A 16,107-nucleotide genomic window follows, 5' to 3' on the forward strand; every position below is an offset into this window, starting at 1 on the left:
TAAGTACCCTGTATCAAGATTGATGCCAATCAAGAGACATTTTACCTATTTAGAGAGATTTACTGACAGTCAGGTACCTTGGTGATTTTGGTGAACTGAGTTGAGTTGAGAGACACTTTCCTAAAGTACTCATTGGGCTTCATGTTGTTAACGTCTCCGACTGAAAGCTCTTTGCTCTGCTTGGAGACCAGGGGAAAGTAAAAAGTGACGCACACAGCTGGGAGACCAGGGGACACTAAAGAGTGACGCACACAGCTGGGAGACCAGGGGACACTAAAGGATGACGCACACAGCTTGGAGACCAGGGGACACTAAAGAGTGACGCACACAGCTTGGAGACCAGGGGACACTAAAGAGTGACACACACAGCTTGGAGACCAGGGGACACTAAAGAGTGACGCACACAGCTGGAGACCAGGGGACACTAAAGAGTGACACACACAGCTTGGAGACCAGGGGACACTAAAGAGTGACGCACACAGCTTGGAGACCAGGGGACACTAAAGAGTGACACACACAGCTTGGAGACCAGGGGACACTAAAGAGTGACGCACACAGCTGGAGACCAGGGGACACTAAAGAGTGACGCACACAGCTGGGAGACCAGGGGACACTAAAGAGTGACACACACAGCTGGGAGACCAGGGGACACTAAATAGTGACGCACACAGCTGGGAGACCAGGGGACACTAAAGAGTGACGCACACAGCTGGAGACCAGGGGACACTAAAGAGTGACGCACACAGCTGGGAGACCAGGGGACACTAAAGAGTGACGCACACAGCTGGGAGACCAGGGGACACTAAAGAGTGACGCACACAGCTGGGAGACCAGGGGACACTAAAGAGTGACGCACACAACTGGAGACCAGGGGACACTAAAGAGTGACACACACAGCTGGGAGACAAGGGGACACTAAAGAGTGACGCACACAGCTGGGACTGGAGCGCTTGGTGACGTTCAGGATTATAAAGCTGAATTGGTTATTTAGCTGAACTTTCTGCTAATAGCGCAAAGTCGCCATCAAAATAAAAGCATGTTCATATACAACAGGAAGTTACATTAAGATATGAATACAATCGCAATGAAAGCAACAAAAACAACTCCTTTTCAGATTCAAATTGAACACAGTAAAAAATGTAAATGATTGTGCCTGTCCAAAAAAAAAACATTACTTATAGTGAAAACCACCCTTGGATGATGGGGTAGTAGACTAAAAGCTTTAGGAATCCAAACTATAACATATAATAAGTACCCTGTATCAAGATTGATGCAAAACAAGAGACATTTGACCTTTTTAGAGAGGTTTAGCACAAAGAAACACTACTGGGGTCATTTTGGGTGCATTTTCCATATCTCTGGAACCCATCGGTCGATTTTGATGATTGACATCTCTTTTGAACCGTTAGACCCAATAGAATCGAGGGGAAGTTCCTAAATCCATCTAAACATTACCCATTGGTGAATGAGAGTGATGCGCAGCCAGCATGCCCAAAACCAGAAGCTCTCATACACTCTATATGAAAAATACGATTATTGCCATTAATATGGATATGGATTAGAAGAGGGCCACACTGGCTGATGGATGATGTATGGAGGTGGCTCCTCTTCTATACCTCCTCCTCCTCGTCGTCCTCCTCTTCTCCCTCCTCCTTGTGTAGCGGAACACGCTCACCCCCTGGAGGACAGAATTAGACTGGCGTTAGAAATAGGAATGGTAATTTGAAAGCAAATTTAGATTCGAATATTCGACCCCCAAAAAAAGGTTAACCGAATTTACATATAATATAAAAGTTTTTGTGTTTTTGTTTTAATGTTTAAAAGAATACAAAAAATACAAAAGCTTTAATAACAAATACATTTTCAAATAAATATAGAAACCAAAACAAGTTTTCTTTGATATTTTTCTTAAAGGGGACCTATCATGCTATATTGAAACATGTATTGTAGGGCCATACCTATACAAAACATGTCTGTGAAGTGTTTTGCTTAAAATACCAAAGAGATCACCCATTGTAGCAATAGATATATATATAAACACTAGATGACTCGCCCGCGCTGCTGGCCAATGGATACCGACGTTGCCACATGGCGGCCATCTTGCCACAGGCAGCTCGCTCATTCATAACATTATGGCTATGGTGCTCTATTGAAATAACCGTATATTGCTCAATTTTCAACCCATTTTCAAACGGTTTGGTTCGTTATAAACATCAAATATGTAGTTCTGATACTGCATACTTATAATTATAGTCATGAACTTGTTTTTTTCAACATGTCTTGTTGTCTCCTGTATCATAGCCATGCTAATAACGTTTATAATAAACCAAACCGTTTGTAAATCAGTCAAGATTTCAGCGAGTTAAGAGCATTTCTGTGCAGATCCCTCACCTCACAACAGCTGTAGCAGTAGTTGACTGTGGCAAGATGGCCGCCAGTGAGTTACGCTGGCGACTCCCCCTTGAGCCATCTAGTGTTTATATATATATCTATGATTGTAGCCACGCCTCATACTGCTCAAACCCCTCTTTTGAAGCCCTGTTAGAGAAACGCGGATTTTGGGTCCTTAGCTTGAAAATAAATAAATAAGAGGAGGCGGAGCTAATGCCTGATCAGAATTCTACCGGAGATAAAGTAAAATTCTGCTGTGATAAAACGCCAACCTGTTTAAACCACATCAAGGATTATTTCTGAGACAGTACGGAGCTCAAATGCTTTTCCTCTTGCGGGTTTATCACAAGGTGAGTTCCTTTTTATTTCCTGCTTTTTAAACACGTGCTCTCCAGTACAGGTTAGCTCGGAGTGTTAGCGAGGCTCGCTAATGTGAACAAAGAGGAGATTACGTCCAAAACACGTCAGGCATTGTGTCTGACAGCAACACTCTGTCGGTCCGCCGCCGATTTGACGTCATATCGGCAACAAATCTGTATCCGCTCGTTGTACCTCCGTTTTTAAAAGATTTGAGTACGGAGGAAGAGAGAGAGGGTTTTATTTTCTGACGCTGCGTGAGTTCCCCGACTCACCGGGGACACATGTTGATGTATACAAGACATCACAAAGTGTATTTTGCATGATAGGTCCCCTTTAAGATATTTTAAATGTCTTATACATTTAGTTAATCCTTTTGATAATATGTAATCAATTTAGGCACCCCTCCCATCAAAATAAAATAAATATTCATAACTCATATTCGAATGGCTGAATCTTTTCGAATAATCTTTCCCATCCCTCGTTAGAAACACCTCCCTCTTCATTGAGCTGTTTGTATCCATGAAGATACAAACTTCAAACAGCAAGAAACAGCAGGTTTTAATAGGCCAAACCATTTTAAGTGCTACTGCATTGGCTCGATATTAGATTAGATTAGATAGAGCTTTATTGTCTCCCTTAGGAGAAATGTGTCTTGGGCATCGAGATAATAAACATAAAACATTCAGGTCAATCAGTCATAGATACAGAACAGAGATCACATATCACATGGCAAAGAAACATACAGGTACAGCACTTTCCCTATTGCACCTATGCATAGTGTCCATCAGATTGCACATATCCCTATTGTGTCCATACCTATTTACACATAATGCACTTCCCCTATTTAACCTTCTCGATTACACAAACTACTCTGTAAACATTGCACCTCTCAACAACTCCTAACAGCATAATCACAATTGTTCCTGACTGTTCAGCAGCTTGATTGACAGCAGAACAAAGGAAAATGTATACCTGTTCAATCTATAGTTTGGTAATCTATACCTTCTGCAACTCAAACTCTCTATACAGGATGTGTTTGGGGGCGCATGTGATTTTACGGCCTTGCTTTCTCACCAGTTTGAGTGGGCCCGAGGGCAGAAGGTACAGATTACCACACCAGGTTGTGCGCCTCACACCACTTCACGACCTCTTCAATCTCAAGTTTATACATAGAAATGTCTGAGTCTCTAGTCAGTAGACTAAGTATGGCTGTGTCATCAGAACACTTTATGATGTGGTTGTGTGTGTGCTGACTCCTACACTCATTTGTGTAGAGTGTGAAGAGAAGAGGAGAGCTAACGCAGCCTTGTGGCGCCCCTGTGCTTAAGACCTGTGTGTCAGAGAGGGTCGAGTTCACTTTCACCTGCTGCTGTCTTTCAGTTAGGAAGGAGTGATACCATCTGATTAAGTAAGGGTTCACATCCATCTGTTTGAGCTTCTTTAACATCATTTGGGGAAGAATAGTATTAAAAGCTGAGCTAAAGTCCATGAACATTAATCTAGCATAAGCTAAAGGATCTTCCAGGTGTTTTAGAATAAAGTGAGTTGTAGAGGTCAGAGCATCATCTGTACCTCTACCATCGCTGTACGCAAATTGGTAGGGGTCCAAGAGGTGTTGCACCTCAGTTCGCAAGTTCCCTACAATAATCCGTTCTAGTGACTTCATAACTATTGAGGTCAAAGCCACTGGTCTGAAGTCGTTGTTGTCAAGTGGGCATGCTTTTTTTGCAACTGGTATGATGACAGCTTTCTTCCATATTTGAGGGATGCTTCCCGAGTCAGCATGCAGAGAGCTGGAAAAATGGACCTCGCTGCAGGCTATAGTAACCATTAAAGTAACTATTAAAGTAACCCTTACATTACCATTAAAGTAACCCTTAAAGTAACCCTTAAGTAACCCTTAAGTAACCCTTAAGTAAATGTATAATTACATGTTACTCATAGATAGATTTCCTGAACAAACTGAGTGTGAATTTACTGCGTCTCTTCCTTCAACCTCAGCCCGGGTTTTCACACTTATATTTTTTATTAGATTTATAAGAGGAAGTCTGAACCTGTTTGGATCGTACCAAATGAAATCTTGATTTGCTGCCCTGTTGATTTGGAATAGTACAAATATATACGGGAGAGGGGTGGGGGGGTTATATTCTCCAAACTTTCATTGTTAATCCCTCATCACATCCAGTCAGTCCCGTCCCCCCCTCCAGTGAAGAATGGTTTGGCCCAAAATAAACCTTCCTTATTAACATATTATAAAAGTGTGTCTTATATAAAATAAATACATTTAAATAAGAGTTAAATAAAGGGAAATTATTAATTAAATAAATGGGAGTAAAGATTATGATCTTTGTTAAATTGAATGGTATTTTATTTTGTATCATTTGTCAGCTTCAGGCTTGGTGTTTTTGAAAAAGTCCGAATTTTGAGGAAAAAGTCAGAATTTGACATTTTGAGGAAAGCTGTCATCACAGATTAAAAATATCTGACTGCAGGAACCTTGGTGATTTTGGTGAACTGAGTTGAGTTTTGGTTCAAAAGACCTCATGAAAGACGATACAAGAAGTGAGGATACCCGGCCCGGAGGAAGCCCGGGGTCCCCTTCTGGAGCCAGGCCCAGAAGGAGGACTCGTCGGCGAGCGTCTGGTGGCCGGGCTTGCCACGGAGCCCGGCCGGGCCCAGCCCGAAAAGGCAACGTGGGCAACACCTCCGCTTCTCCGTCCCGCGGGCCCACCACCTACGGGAAACATCAATGGGGTCGGGTGCGCTGCCAGAAGGGTGGCAGTGAAAGCGGAGGGTCTCGACGGACCAGACCCGGGCGACAGAAGCTGGCTTTGGGGACGTGGAACGTCACCTCTCTGGGGGGGAAGGAGCCGGAGCTTGTGCGGGAGGTGGAGCGTTACCAGTTGGATCTGGTTGGGCTCACCTCTACGCACAGCGTCGGCTCTGGAACCTTACTTCTGGATAGGGGTTGGACTCTATTCTTCTCCGGAGTTGCTCAAGGTGTGAGGCGCCGGGCGGGTGTGGGGATACTCACAAGTCCCCGGTTAGGTGCTTCGTTGTTGGAGTTTACCCCAGTGGACGAGAGGGTCGCCTCCCTACGCCTGCGGGTTATGGGGGGGAAAACTCTGACTGTTGTGTGTGCTTATGCACCCAACAGCAGTTCAGAGTATACGGCCTTCTTGGAGACCCTGGAAAGAGTCCTGTATGGGGCTCCTGAAGGGGACTCTTTAATCTTGCTGGGAGACTTCAACGCACATGTGGGCAATGATGGAGACACTTGGAGGGGCGTGATTGGGAGGAACGGCCCCCCTGATCTGAACCGGAGTGGTGGTTTGTTACTGGACTTCTGTGCTAGTCATGGATTGGCCATAACAAACACCATGTTCGAACATAAGGATGCTCATAAGTGTACGTGGTACCAGAGCACCCTAGGCAGAAGGTCCATGATCGATTTCGTTATCGTATCATCGGACCTGAGGCCGTATGTTTTGGACACTCGGGTAAAGAGAGGGGCGGAGTTGTCAACTGATCACCATCTGGTGGTGAGTTGGGTCGAGTGGCGAGGGAAGCCTCTGGATAGACCTGGTAAGCCCAAACGTGTAGTTCGGGTGAACTGGGAACGTCTGGAGGAGGCCCAAGTTCAGGAGGCCTTCAACTCACACCTCCGGCGGAGCTTTTCGGGCATTCCTGTGGAGGTTGGGGACATTGAACCAGAGTGGTCGGTGTTCAAAGCCTCTATTGCCGAAGCCGCGGCGGGGAGCTGTGGTCTCAAGGTCCTAGGTGCCTCAAGGGGCGGTAACCCTCGAACCTCCTGGTGGACACCGGTGGTCAGGGAAGCCGTCCGACTGAAGAAGGAGGCCTTCAGGGATTTGTTATCCCGGGGGACTCCCGAGGCAGTTGCAAGGTACCGACAGGCCCGAAGGGCAGCAGCCTCATCCGTGGCCGAGGCAAAGCAGCGGGTGTGGGAGAAGTTCGGAGAAGACATGGAGAAGGACTTTCGGGCGGCACCAAAGTTGTTCTGGAAAACTGTCCGACACCTCAGGAGGGGGAAGCAGGGAACCATCCAAGCTGTGTACAGTAAGGATGGGACGTTGTTGACCTCAACTGATGGAGTGTTAGGGCGTTGGAAGGAACACTTTGAGGAACTCCTGAACCCGACAACTCCGCCCTCTATGTTAGAGGCAGAGCTGGAGTATGACGGGGGATCAACACCAATCTCCCGGGGGGAGGTCACTGAGGTCGTCAAACAACTCCACAGTGGCAAAGCCCCGGGGGTGGATGAGATCCGCCCGGAAATGCTGAAGGCTCTGGGTGTTGAGGGACTGTCATGGTTGACACGTCTCATCAACGTTGCGTGGAAGTCGGAAACAGTACCGAAGGAGTGGCAGACCGGGGTGGTGGTTCCCCTATTTAAAAAGGGGGATCAGAGGGTGTGTGCCAATTACAGAGGCATCACACTACTCAGCCTCCCCGGGAAAGTTTACTCTAAGGTACTCGAAAGGAGGGTCAGGCCGATTGTCGAACCTCAGATTGAGGAGGAACAATGCGGATTCCGTCCTGGTCGTGGAACGACGGATCAGCTTTTTACTCTCGCAAGGATCCTGGAGGGGGCCTGGGAGTACGCTTATCCGGTCTACATGTGTTTTGTAGACTTGGAGAAGGCGTATGACCGAGTTCCCAGGGAGTTACTGTGGGAGGTGCTGCGGGAGTATGGGGTGAGGGGGTCTCTACTCAGGGCCATCCAATCTCTGTACTCCCAAAGCGAGAGCTGTGTCCGGGTCCTCGGCAGTAAGTCGGACCCATTTCCGGTGAGGGTTGGCCTCCGCCAGGGCTGCGCTTTGTCACCAATCCTGTTTGTAATATACATGGATCGGATTTCGAGGCGTAGTCGTGGGGGAGGGGGTCTGCAGTTCGGTGGACTAAGGATTGCACCACTGCTTTTTGCAGATGATGTGGTTCTAATGGCTTCATCGGTCTGCGACCTTCAGCACTCACTGGATCGGTTCGCAACCGAGTGTGAAGCGGCTGGGATGAGGATCAGCACCTCCAAATCTGAGGCCATGGTTCACAGCAGGAAACCGATGGACTGTCCACTCCAGGTAGGGAATGAGTCCTTACCCCAAGTGAAGGAGTTCAAGTATCTCGGGGTCTTGTTCTCGAGTGAGGGAACAATGGAGCGTGAGATGGGCCGGAGAATCGGAGCAGCGGGAGCGGTACTGCAGTCGCTTTACCGCACCGTTGTGACGAAAAGGGAGCTGAGCCAGAAGGCAAGCTCTCGGTCTTCCGGGCCATTTTCGTTCCTACCCTCACCTATGGTCATGAAGTCATGACCGAAAGAACGAGATCGCGGATACAAGCGGCCGAGATGGGTTTTCTCCGCAGGGTGGCTGGTGTCTCCCTTAGGGATAAGGTGAGAAGTTCGGTCATCAGGGAGGGACTCGGAGTTGAGCCGCTCCTCCTTCGCGTCGAAAGGAGCCAGTTGAGGTGGTTCGGGCACCTAGTTAGGATGCCACCTGGGCGCCTCCCTAGGGAGGTGTTCCAGGCACGTCCAGCTGGGAAGAGACCAAGGGGTAGACCTAGGACCAGGTGGAGGGATTATATCTCTTCGCTGGCCTGGGAGCGCCTTGGGATCCCCCAGTCAGAGCTGGTTGATGTCGCCAGGGAAAAGAAAGTTTGGGGCTCTCTGCTGGAACTGCTACCCCCGCGACCCGATCACGGATAAGCGGGAGAAGATGGATGGATGGATGGAGTTGAGTTGAGAGACACTTTCCTAAAGTACTCATGTTGTTAAGAAGAAGGACGTCTCCGACTGAAAGGTCTGCTTGGAGACCAGGGGACACTAAAGAGTGACGCACACAGCAGGGAGACAGGGGTGTTTCTCAATGTCGAGGACGCTTCCTTGGTGGGACATGACTTCTGAGTCAGATCCATCAGAGGCTAGGCAAGAATCCTTCCTGGCATTCAGAGAACGAAGAATGGAACAGGCTAGCAAGTGTGCAAGTGTGCGTCATATGAGAGGCCCCGCCTTACATTTTCCGCCAAAGATTTTGGAGATTGTTCCATTCGCAAAGCATTGTGGGGATTTTAAAACCGCGGAGGATACACTGGTGCATCATCGAAATGTCCCGCAATAAAGGACGCCGGCCTCGGTAGAATTCCAAAGATCCTGGACATTGGCACAGTCCTTCGGCGCGACTCGATGATGTAGCATATTTTTTCCTGGTGTAGTGTTGGTGTGTACATTACATTACATTTAGCTGACGCTTTTATCTAAAGCGACTTACTATTACCGATTAGGTAGGAGTAACTAAGGGCTAAGTGCCTTACTCAAGGGCACACTAGTGGTGGTGTTCCTGGTGGGATTTGAACTCACAACCTTGCGATCTTCAGCCCACCTCACTATCCATTAGAAACTCTTAGTTTTGCTTGATTCTGAGAAAGTGATTCTTTATCTTTATGAAACAAAACTAATCCCGTAGATTGTTTGCTCGTCGCGGCTAAACAAATACATTTTAAAAAGTCCAACGCACCGAACATTTTCAATATGATAAATAATGTATTTACTGTGTGCGTGTTTCCCAGCTGCAGGTTTCTTCTTCTTGGTCACTGCTCCTGAGTCAGTTTGTTTGCTCGTCGCGGCTAAACACATGCATTAAAAAAAGTTTAACGCACTGAAAATGATAATAATAATAATAATAATAATAATAATAATAATAATATATGTGACCCGCTCTATCGAAATCAGTCGGAAGTCGCAATGGCTCATTTCAAAATAAATGTGGATTTTCGTAAAAAAATAGTTTTTCGGGGTTCGGGTGTTTTGTTTGATTTTAAACAAACAAAGTCTTGGCTTTCAGAATATGAAACTTTTATTTCCAAAATCACACGATAAATACATGTTTGAAGCTTGTGAAGGGAAGATGACAGCTCTCCCTCGCCACTCTGCTCCTTCCGGCTGACATTATGAATGCAACCCCTAGATTCCACCGGGTCCGTCTGCGGCGGGTTACGGCTGCGCCGCGGTGCTCACGGCGATCGCGGCCACTCTAGTCAATGGGTGCTATTCCACCACACGCGGCGCGTTACGGCTCAGAAGCGTCCCAGAAGCGACTCGGCGCAGGGCTGCACTACAATTAGGATGAATCCTATTTTTGTCGCGCCGCAGCCGTAACTTAGGCAGGAAGTGGAATGTTCAGAGCATATATAGAATATATATACACACACACAAACTAATTTTGCAGACCCTATCCTCCGTAGTCTTTCCAGTAGGAGGAGAAATGCCAGCGTTCTCCTCCGGTTTACAGGCACTGTGTAAATTATATATATATAATAATTATGATGATTTTACCACTAAAATACAGCAACACATCTTTGATTCATGTCGTTTATAACTGGGATATTACAATTATTATTAACTTTGTCTGCACAAAGTAGCCTGTCCAGGAAATATGCCCAAACAAACAAAAACTGCGAGCTGGCAAGACGCTCCGCTTGTGAAATGCTTCTGAAACGAGCCCGGTAGGGTATGACGCCGGAGGAGACTGGACCAAAACCGCGGCGCAGCCGTTACGCGACGCAGACGGACCCGGTGGAATCGAGGGGTTAGGCGTAAAGTAATCAGATAACACGGCAGAGTTCGTTACAGTTTGTTTTCATCTGATTTCAATTAAACAAAGTCTTGGCTTTCAGAATATTAAACTTGTTTCAGCAAATTCAGATGATAAATACAACGTTGAAGCTTCAGCATAATTACAAGCGGAGAACGGAGTAACTTAACGTCACAGCAGGCGTAACAACAGCCGGTGTTTCTCGTGAGGGGTTTCCCCGGGAAACAAACACAATACACACAAACGCAAAAATACACAAAGACACACACACACACACATACACATACACACACACACACTCGCGAGTTTTCCCCAGACCAGTAATGATCATTTGCTAATAACCAATCAGATCGATGGATTCCAGAGAAGAGGAAACTTTGAAGGCCTTTTTCTCAACATGATGACTCGGTGACAGTCATTGTATAATATTTGGAGTACAAATACAATCCTGATATCATTAGAAAGCTAGGAATCTCCTCTTTCCAACAGCGTATACAACTCAAAATGTGTCATCGGGTCAATGCGACTGATTTCGATAGAGCAGGTAAAATGTTATAGAGCCATATCTATACAAAACATGTCTCTGAAGTGTTTTGCTCAAATACCAAACAGATCATTCCAGCCTCATTCCCCTCTATTGATGATTCTGGCCCTTTAAATGTAACCGAGCTGCTGCTGGCCACGCCCCTTTGGAGCTGCCGATGGCCACGCCCCCTTGGAGCTACTGATGGCCACGCCCCTTTGGAGCGTCCGCATTCAAGCAGTGATCTCTGTGAAGAGAAGGCTGTCTCCCAGCAGAAACTCAGCTAAACGCTGCCGTGATTAAACTCCATATCACGTTCCAAACCACATCAAGGACTATTTCTGAAACAGGATGGAGCTCAAAGTCTTTCTCTGTCGTGGGTTTACGTATACGGAAACCTATACGAAAATGTGTACTGAAACATGTTTAGAAAACGTGTACGGAATCCGGTACGGAAACTGGTACAGAAGCGTAACTTGTACGGAAAACGCGTCCGGAAACATGTCCGGAAAAGTGTATGGAAACGTGTACTGATATGTGAACGGAAGAGTTATGTGTTTCATATAAATCAAATACAAAATGCAATGTTTGTTTAACAATGTGTTCCAGGGTCTGCTCTGGTTCTGTTTTCTGTCTTATAAGTTATTTAAATAAAGAATAATTTAAAACGTTTCTAGAAGGACACGCCCCCCGCTGAGCTGACCAGGATTTATTTCTACATGTATTTATTTTTATTTTTATTTCTGACCTTGGTTTTGCTCCTTGAATTTCTCCAGCTCGTCCTTCATGTCTCTGAGCGGCTGCTGCACGGCGGCGTCCTGCCTGGGCAGCTTGTCCATCAGGTCGTCGATGAGTTCGATGGATTCCTCGGTGCCGTAGTACTGGATGATGAGGCTGGTTATCTCTTCCCGCGGCCGCCCCTCCCTCTTCCCCTGAGGGATCTCCTCCAGGTTGGACACAAGTTTCCGAAATTGTTCCTCCGTCAGCTCTTCCAGGATGGAGCTCAGCACCGTCCTCCACTCTGTCTCGAATTCTCTCAGGTCCATCTGAGCACAAACAGGAGGAGGTGGGAGGTAACTAAGTACATGTATTCAAGTACTTTACATAAGAACAACTTTGAGGTACTTGTACTCCACTACATATATTTAATACACTGTAAAAAAAGATCCTAATTTTACAGGAAATAACTGTACATTTTTATAGTAATTATCATGTTTTTTTAAATAACTTGCAAAATTATGTAAAATGACAGATATTAACTATAAATTAACAACCCAAAACATTATTTTAAGTATTTTGACAATAACTACAAATAACATTTGTTTCATTTTTTTTAAGTAAATGTACTATATAATATTTACAGTATTTTTGCACTTTCAGAAAATACATGCATGTTGTGCCAAAAGTGTTAGTCAGTCATGTTTCATGTTGTTATTCTTGTATTGTCTTTCACTTCCTGTTTTGTCTTGTCACTCATTTGTCACGTCTCATTTCAGGTTCCTTGAATGCCTTTCCTAATGTATTCTCCCGCTCTCATCAGCCCCGCCCCTGATTGTTTTCACCTGTGCCCAGTTATCTCCTGTTTATATTCCCCTGTTTCCCTCTGTTTGTTGTCAGTTTGTCTTCCGCCCTCATGCCAGAACTCTGCTCATCCACGATTGCTAATCTTGTCACTTGCTTAAATGATGCTCCTGAAACTCTGTCGTAAGTTTCTGTCCTCACGTTGTGAGTGATTTACGTTAAGCCTTTTTTGTCGCCTCTATTAAGAGTGTTGTTTTCTTTTTGTACTTCCTTTTTTGGCAAATAAAGTATATTAATTATACTTTAGCTCTGGCTCCCGGGTCGTGCATTTGAGTCCTTATCCTTGTGTAACCAAGTTCTTAACAGAACGAACTGACCACAATGGACTCAGCCGACCCAAAAACTCTTCACGCCGCCCTGTCAGCCCAAGGCTTCAGCTCCAGCTCCAAGTTTCCATCTCTGCACAGATACGACAGCTGACGGATCAGATGCAGCAGTTCATCACTCACCTTCAGACTGCTCCGCCGATGACGTCAGTCACAGCTGACCGCTTTCATGTCGCGGATCCTGTTGACGCTGTCAATCCGAGCCAGGCTGTTTCCTCCTCACTACGGCTGGCTCTCCCAGAGAGTTTCTCCGGAGATTCCATAAATTGCAGAGCTTTCGTGGTTCAGTGCGATCTGCATTTCCGACACTGAGCTATGTTACTCATTAACCGACTTTATAGACACTATGAGTCTATATTTTTTTACCACTCATCACCTGCTACAGAAGCTAGCCGAAGGCTACTTCAGATGCGCCAGCATAATCGCCAGGTAGTGGATTATGCTATCGTGTTTCGTACGGCAGCAGCGGGCAGCTGGCGGAATGTTCCGGCTCTTCGCGACGCTTTTCTGACGGGGCTGTCAGATCCAATCAAGGACCAGCTGGCTCCTCTGGAGGTACCATGGGACCTGGAGTCTCTCATCGCCGTTTCCATCCGGATCGACAACCGACTTCGAGAAAGAGAGAGAGAACGTCAACGCAACCGTGACAGACATCCCAGTTTCCAGGGCTTTTCTCAGCGAGCCGTTCCACCAGAGGAGGTTTTCCAGCCAGCGGATTCGGCCCGTTGGAGGACAGCACCTCCGTCTGTTGCAGATGAACCCATGCAGTTGGGAAGGACCAAGCTTTCCGTGGAGGAACGACAACGCCGGCTACGAGAAAGGTGTTGCTTCTACTGTGGCCAGCCGGGTCACCAACGTGCTTCATGTCCAGGAAAAGAGCAAGCTTACCAGCCAAGAGGAGGGCGCTGGTGAGCAAGCTTCCCACAGACTTTCCTCCTCGACCAGTTATGAAGGTAAACATTTTTATTAATGATCAGGTCATTGACCAAGGGGTGCTAATAGACTCGGGAGCGGATGAAAGTCTTATGGATTGGGGCATAGTCAAACAGCTTGGTATAAAAACTGTTCCTCTATCCCGCCCCATTAACGCCAGTGCTTTAGACGTTACAGTAACCCACTGCACAGAACCTATCCAGATTACTGTAGATAATAATCATACTGAAACTATGCAGTTTCACATTTTTGAATCTGCTCATCCTCAGATTATTCTGGGTTTTCCGTGGCTAAAGATCCACACCCCACACATTGACTGGCGCTCAGGAAAAATTAAGGAGTGGGGAGAGGATTGCATTAACAGGTGTAAACATTCACGCTCTGTTAAAGCACCAACAGGATCATCATAGATCACCCAGACTATCCTGACCTACAGAAAGTACCATCATGTTATCACGATCTAAAGGAAGCCTTTAACAAGTCTACAACTACATCTACAAAACCATCGGTTTGTTTTGTCATCAGCCCGGCTCAAACAAACGATTTTTAATCATCATCCTCACGATTATTTAACCTGTTAGACCCCAAGCCTGTTTTTCAGGTCTCAGGCTCCAAAATGACATTCCCTTGACTCGCGCGTCCACCCTTGTGTACAAGTCCTAGATCGTGCCTGAAGACCGTCCAAAAGCGATAACTAGCCTATCCTCTTGCGACACCACTACTCTATTCTAGTGGCGCTATGAACCCCCGACCAGGAGAACATAGACTTTTTTCCGCTACCCTTTCTCTCCAACAACAGCACAGTTAACTGTAGTCCTACTCGACCAGCCTATACACCCGCCATCGTGTTCATCACAACGATGAAACACAGCTTTGTTCTACACTTGCTTGCCACTGCCCACCCGTGATCAATTAGCCTATAATTGTTTGTATGCACCCCGGACCGCCACCAGTTCCTCCAGCAACGTAGGGAACGCTCCTCCACTTTACTGATATATTTCTTTAACCAGTTTAGCCCTGAGCCTGTGTTTCAGGTCTCAGGCTCGAAAATGACATTCCCAGAACAAATGACCATGATCTTCGAAAAGGGTTAAATGAATAATCTTTTTTCTCAAAGTAATGATAAACCTGTGAGTTGGATGTAGAAAAGTCAGAATCAATATAGATGTTTTTTATTTTAAAGAAAATTCAGATTCCTTCCTTCGATTCTATTGGCTCTACGGTCAGAAAGAGATGTCAATCACCAACATCGACCAATGGGTTCCAGAGAAACGGTAAAAACCCCCATTTCCACCCAAATCACCTCAGAGGTGGAGTTGTTTTGCTAAACCTCTCTAAAAAGTTCAAATGTCACTTGTTTTTGCATCAATCTCGATACAGGGCACTTATTATATGTTGTACTTTGGATTCCTAAAGCTTTTAGTCTACCTTACCATCATCCAAGGGTGGTTTTCACTATAAGTACAAAATAATATTTGGACGGACACAATAATTTACAGCTTTTTACTGTGTTCAATCTGAATTTACTTTAAAATAAAAACATCTATATTGATTCTGACTTTTCTGCATCCAACTCACAGGTCTATCATTACTTTGAGAAAAAGATTATTAATGTAACCCTTTTAGAAGGGAAGTTGTGGTCATTTGTTCTGGGGATGTCATTTTCGAGCCTGAGACCTGAAACACAGGCTCAGGGCTAAACAGGTTAAGGTATTTGATTGTAACATTTTAAGACAATGGATTTTAGTAGTAGTGTACTAACCCTAATCTCTCAGGATATATTTTTTCTTTTCTTTTCCCATTTTTTCAATACTGATAGGATTCATGGTTTCCACCGAACAGGAGGAGATTTACCTCTGAAGTGAAGTACAGTTTAAAGTAGCAGGGAATACTAAAACACCTTAAAGCAACCCTTAAAGTAACCTTTAAAGTAACCCTTAAGTAAAATCATAATTACATGTTACTCACAGATAGATTTTCTGAACAAACTGAGAGTGAACTTACTGCGTCTCTTCCTTCAACCTCAGCCCGGGTTTTCACACTTGGTAGATTTTTTAATCAGATTTATAGAGAGGAAGTCAGAGGAGAAGGAAGTCAGAACCTGTTTGGATCGTACCAACTGAAATCTTGATTTTCTGTCAAGTTGGAACAGTACAAATATGTAAGGGAGTCCCCCCCTCCAGTGAAGAACGGTTTGGTTTATAGTTTCCATCCAAAAAAACATTACTTATACAGAAACCCACCGTTGGATGATGGGATAGTAGACAAAAAGCTTTAGGAATCCAAACTATAACATATAATAAGTACCCTGTATCAAGATTGATGTAAAACAAGTGACATTTTACCTTTTTAGAGAGATTTACTGACAGTCAGGTACCTTGGTGAT

General features: G+C 45.5%; 1 protein-coding gene across 2 annotated transcripts in view; it reads right to left on the reverse strand.

Moving 5' to 3' along the window:
- The window catches only part of LOC117546334, a 33,996-nt gene extending 18,099 nt beyond the window's left edge, over nt 1-15,897 (reverse strand). The window contains exons 1-3 of one of the 2 annotated variants that reach the window (XM_034216539.1): nt 15,690-15,897; nt 11,630-11,927; nt 1,617-1,678 (exon numbers count right to left, since the gene is read on the reverse strand). In XM_034216539.1, the coding sequence (XP_034072430.1) occupies nt 1,617-1,678; nt 11,630-11,927 (360 nt within the window). In that variant the 5' untranslated portion in view covers nt 15,690-15,897. The remainder of the gene's footprint in view (nt 1-1,616; nt 1,679-11,629; nt 11,928-15,689) is intronic. The other variant, XM_034216538.1, reaches the window with a different exon arrangement.
- Nucleotides 15,898-16,107: the final 210 nt, after the last annotated feature.

This window comes from Gymnodraco acuticeps, unplaced genomic scaffold (genome assembly GCF_902827175.1).
Source record: "Gymnodraco acuticeps unplaced genomic scaffold, fGymAcu1.1, whole genome shotgun sequence".
Taxonomy (NCBI): Eukaryota; Metazoa; Chordata; class Actinopteri; order Perciformes; family Bathydraconidae; genus Gymnodraco; species Gymnodraco acuticeps.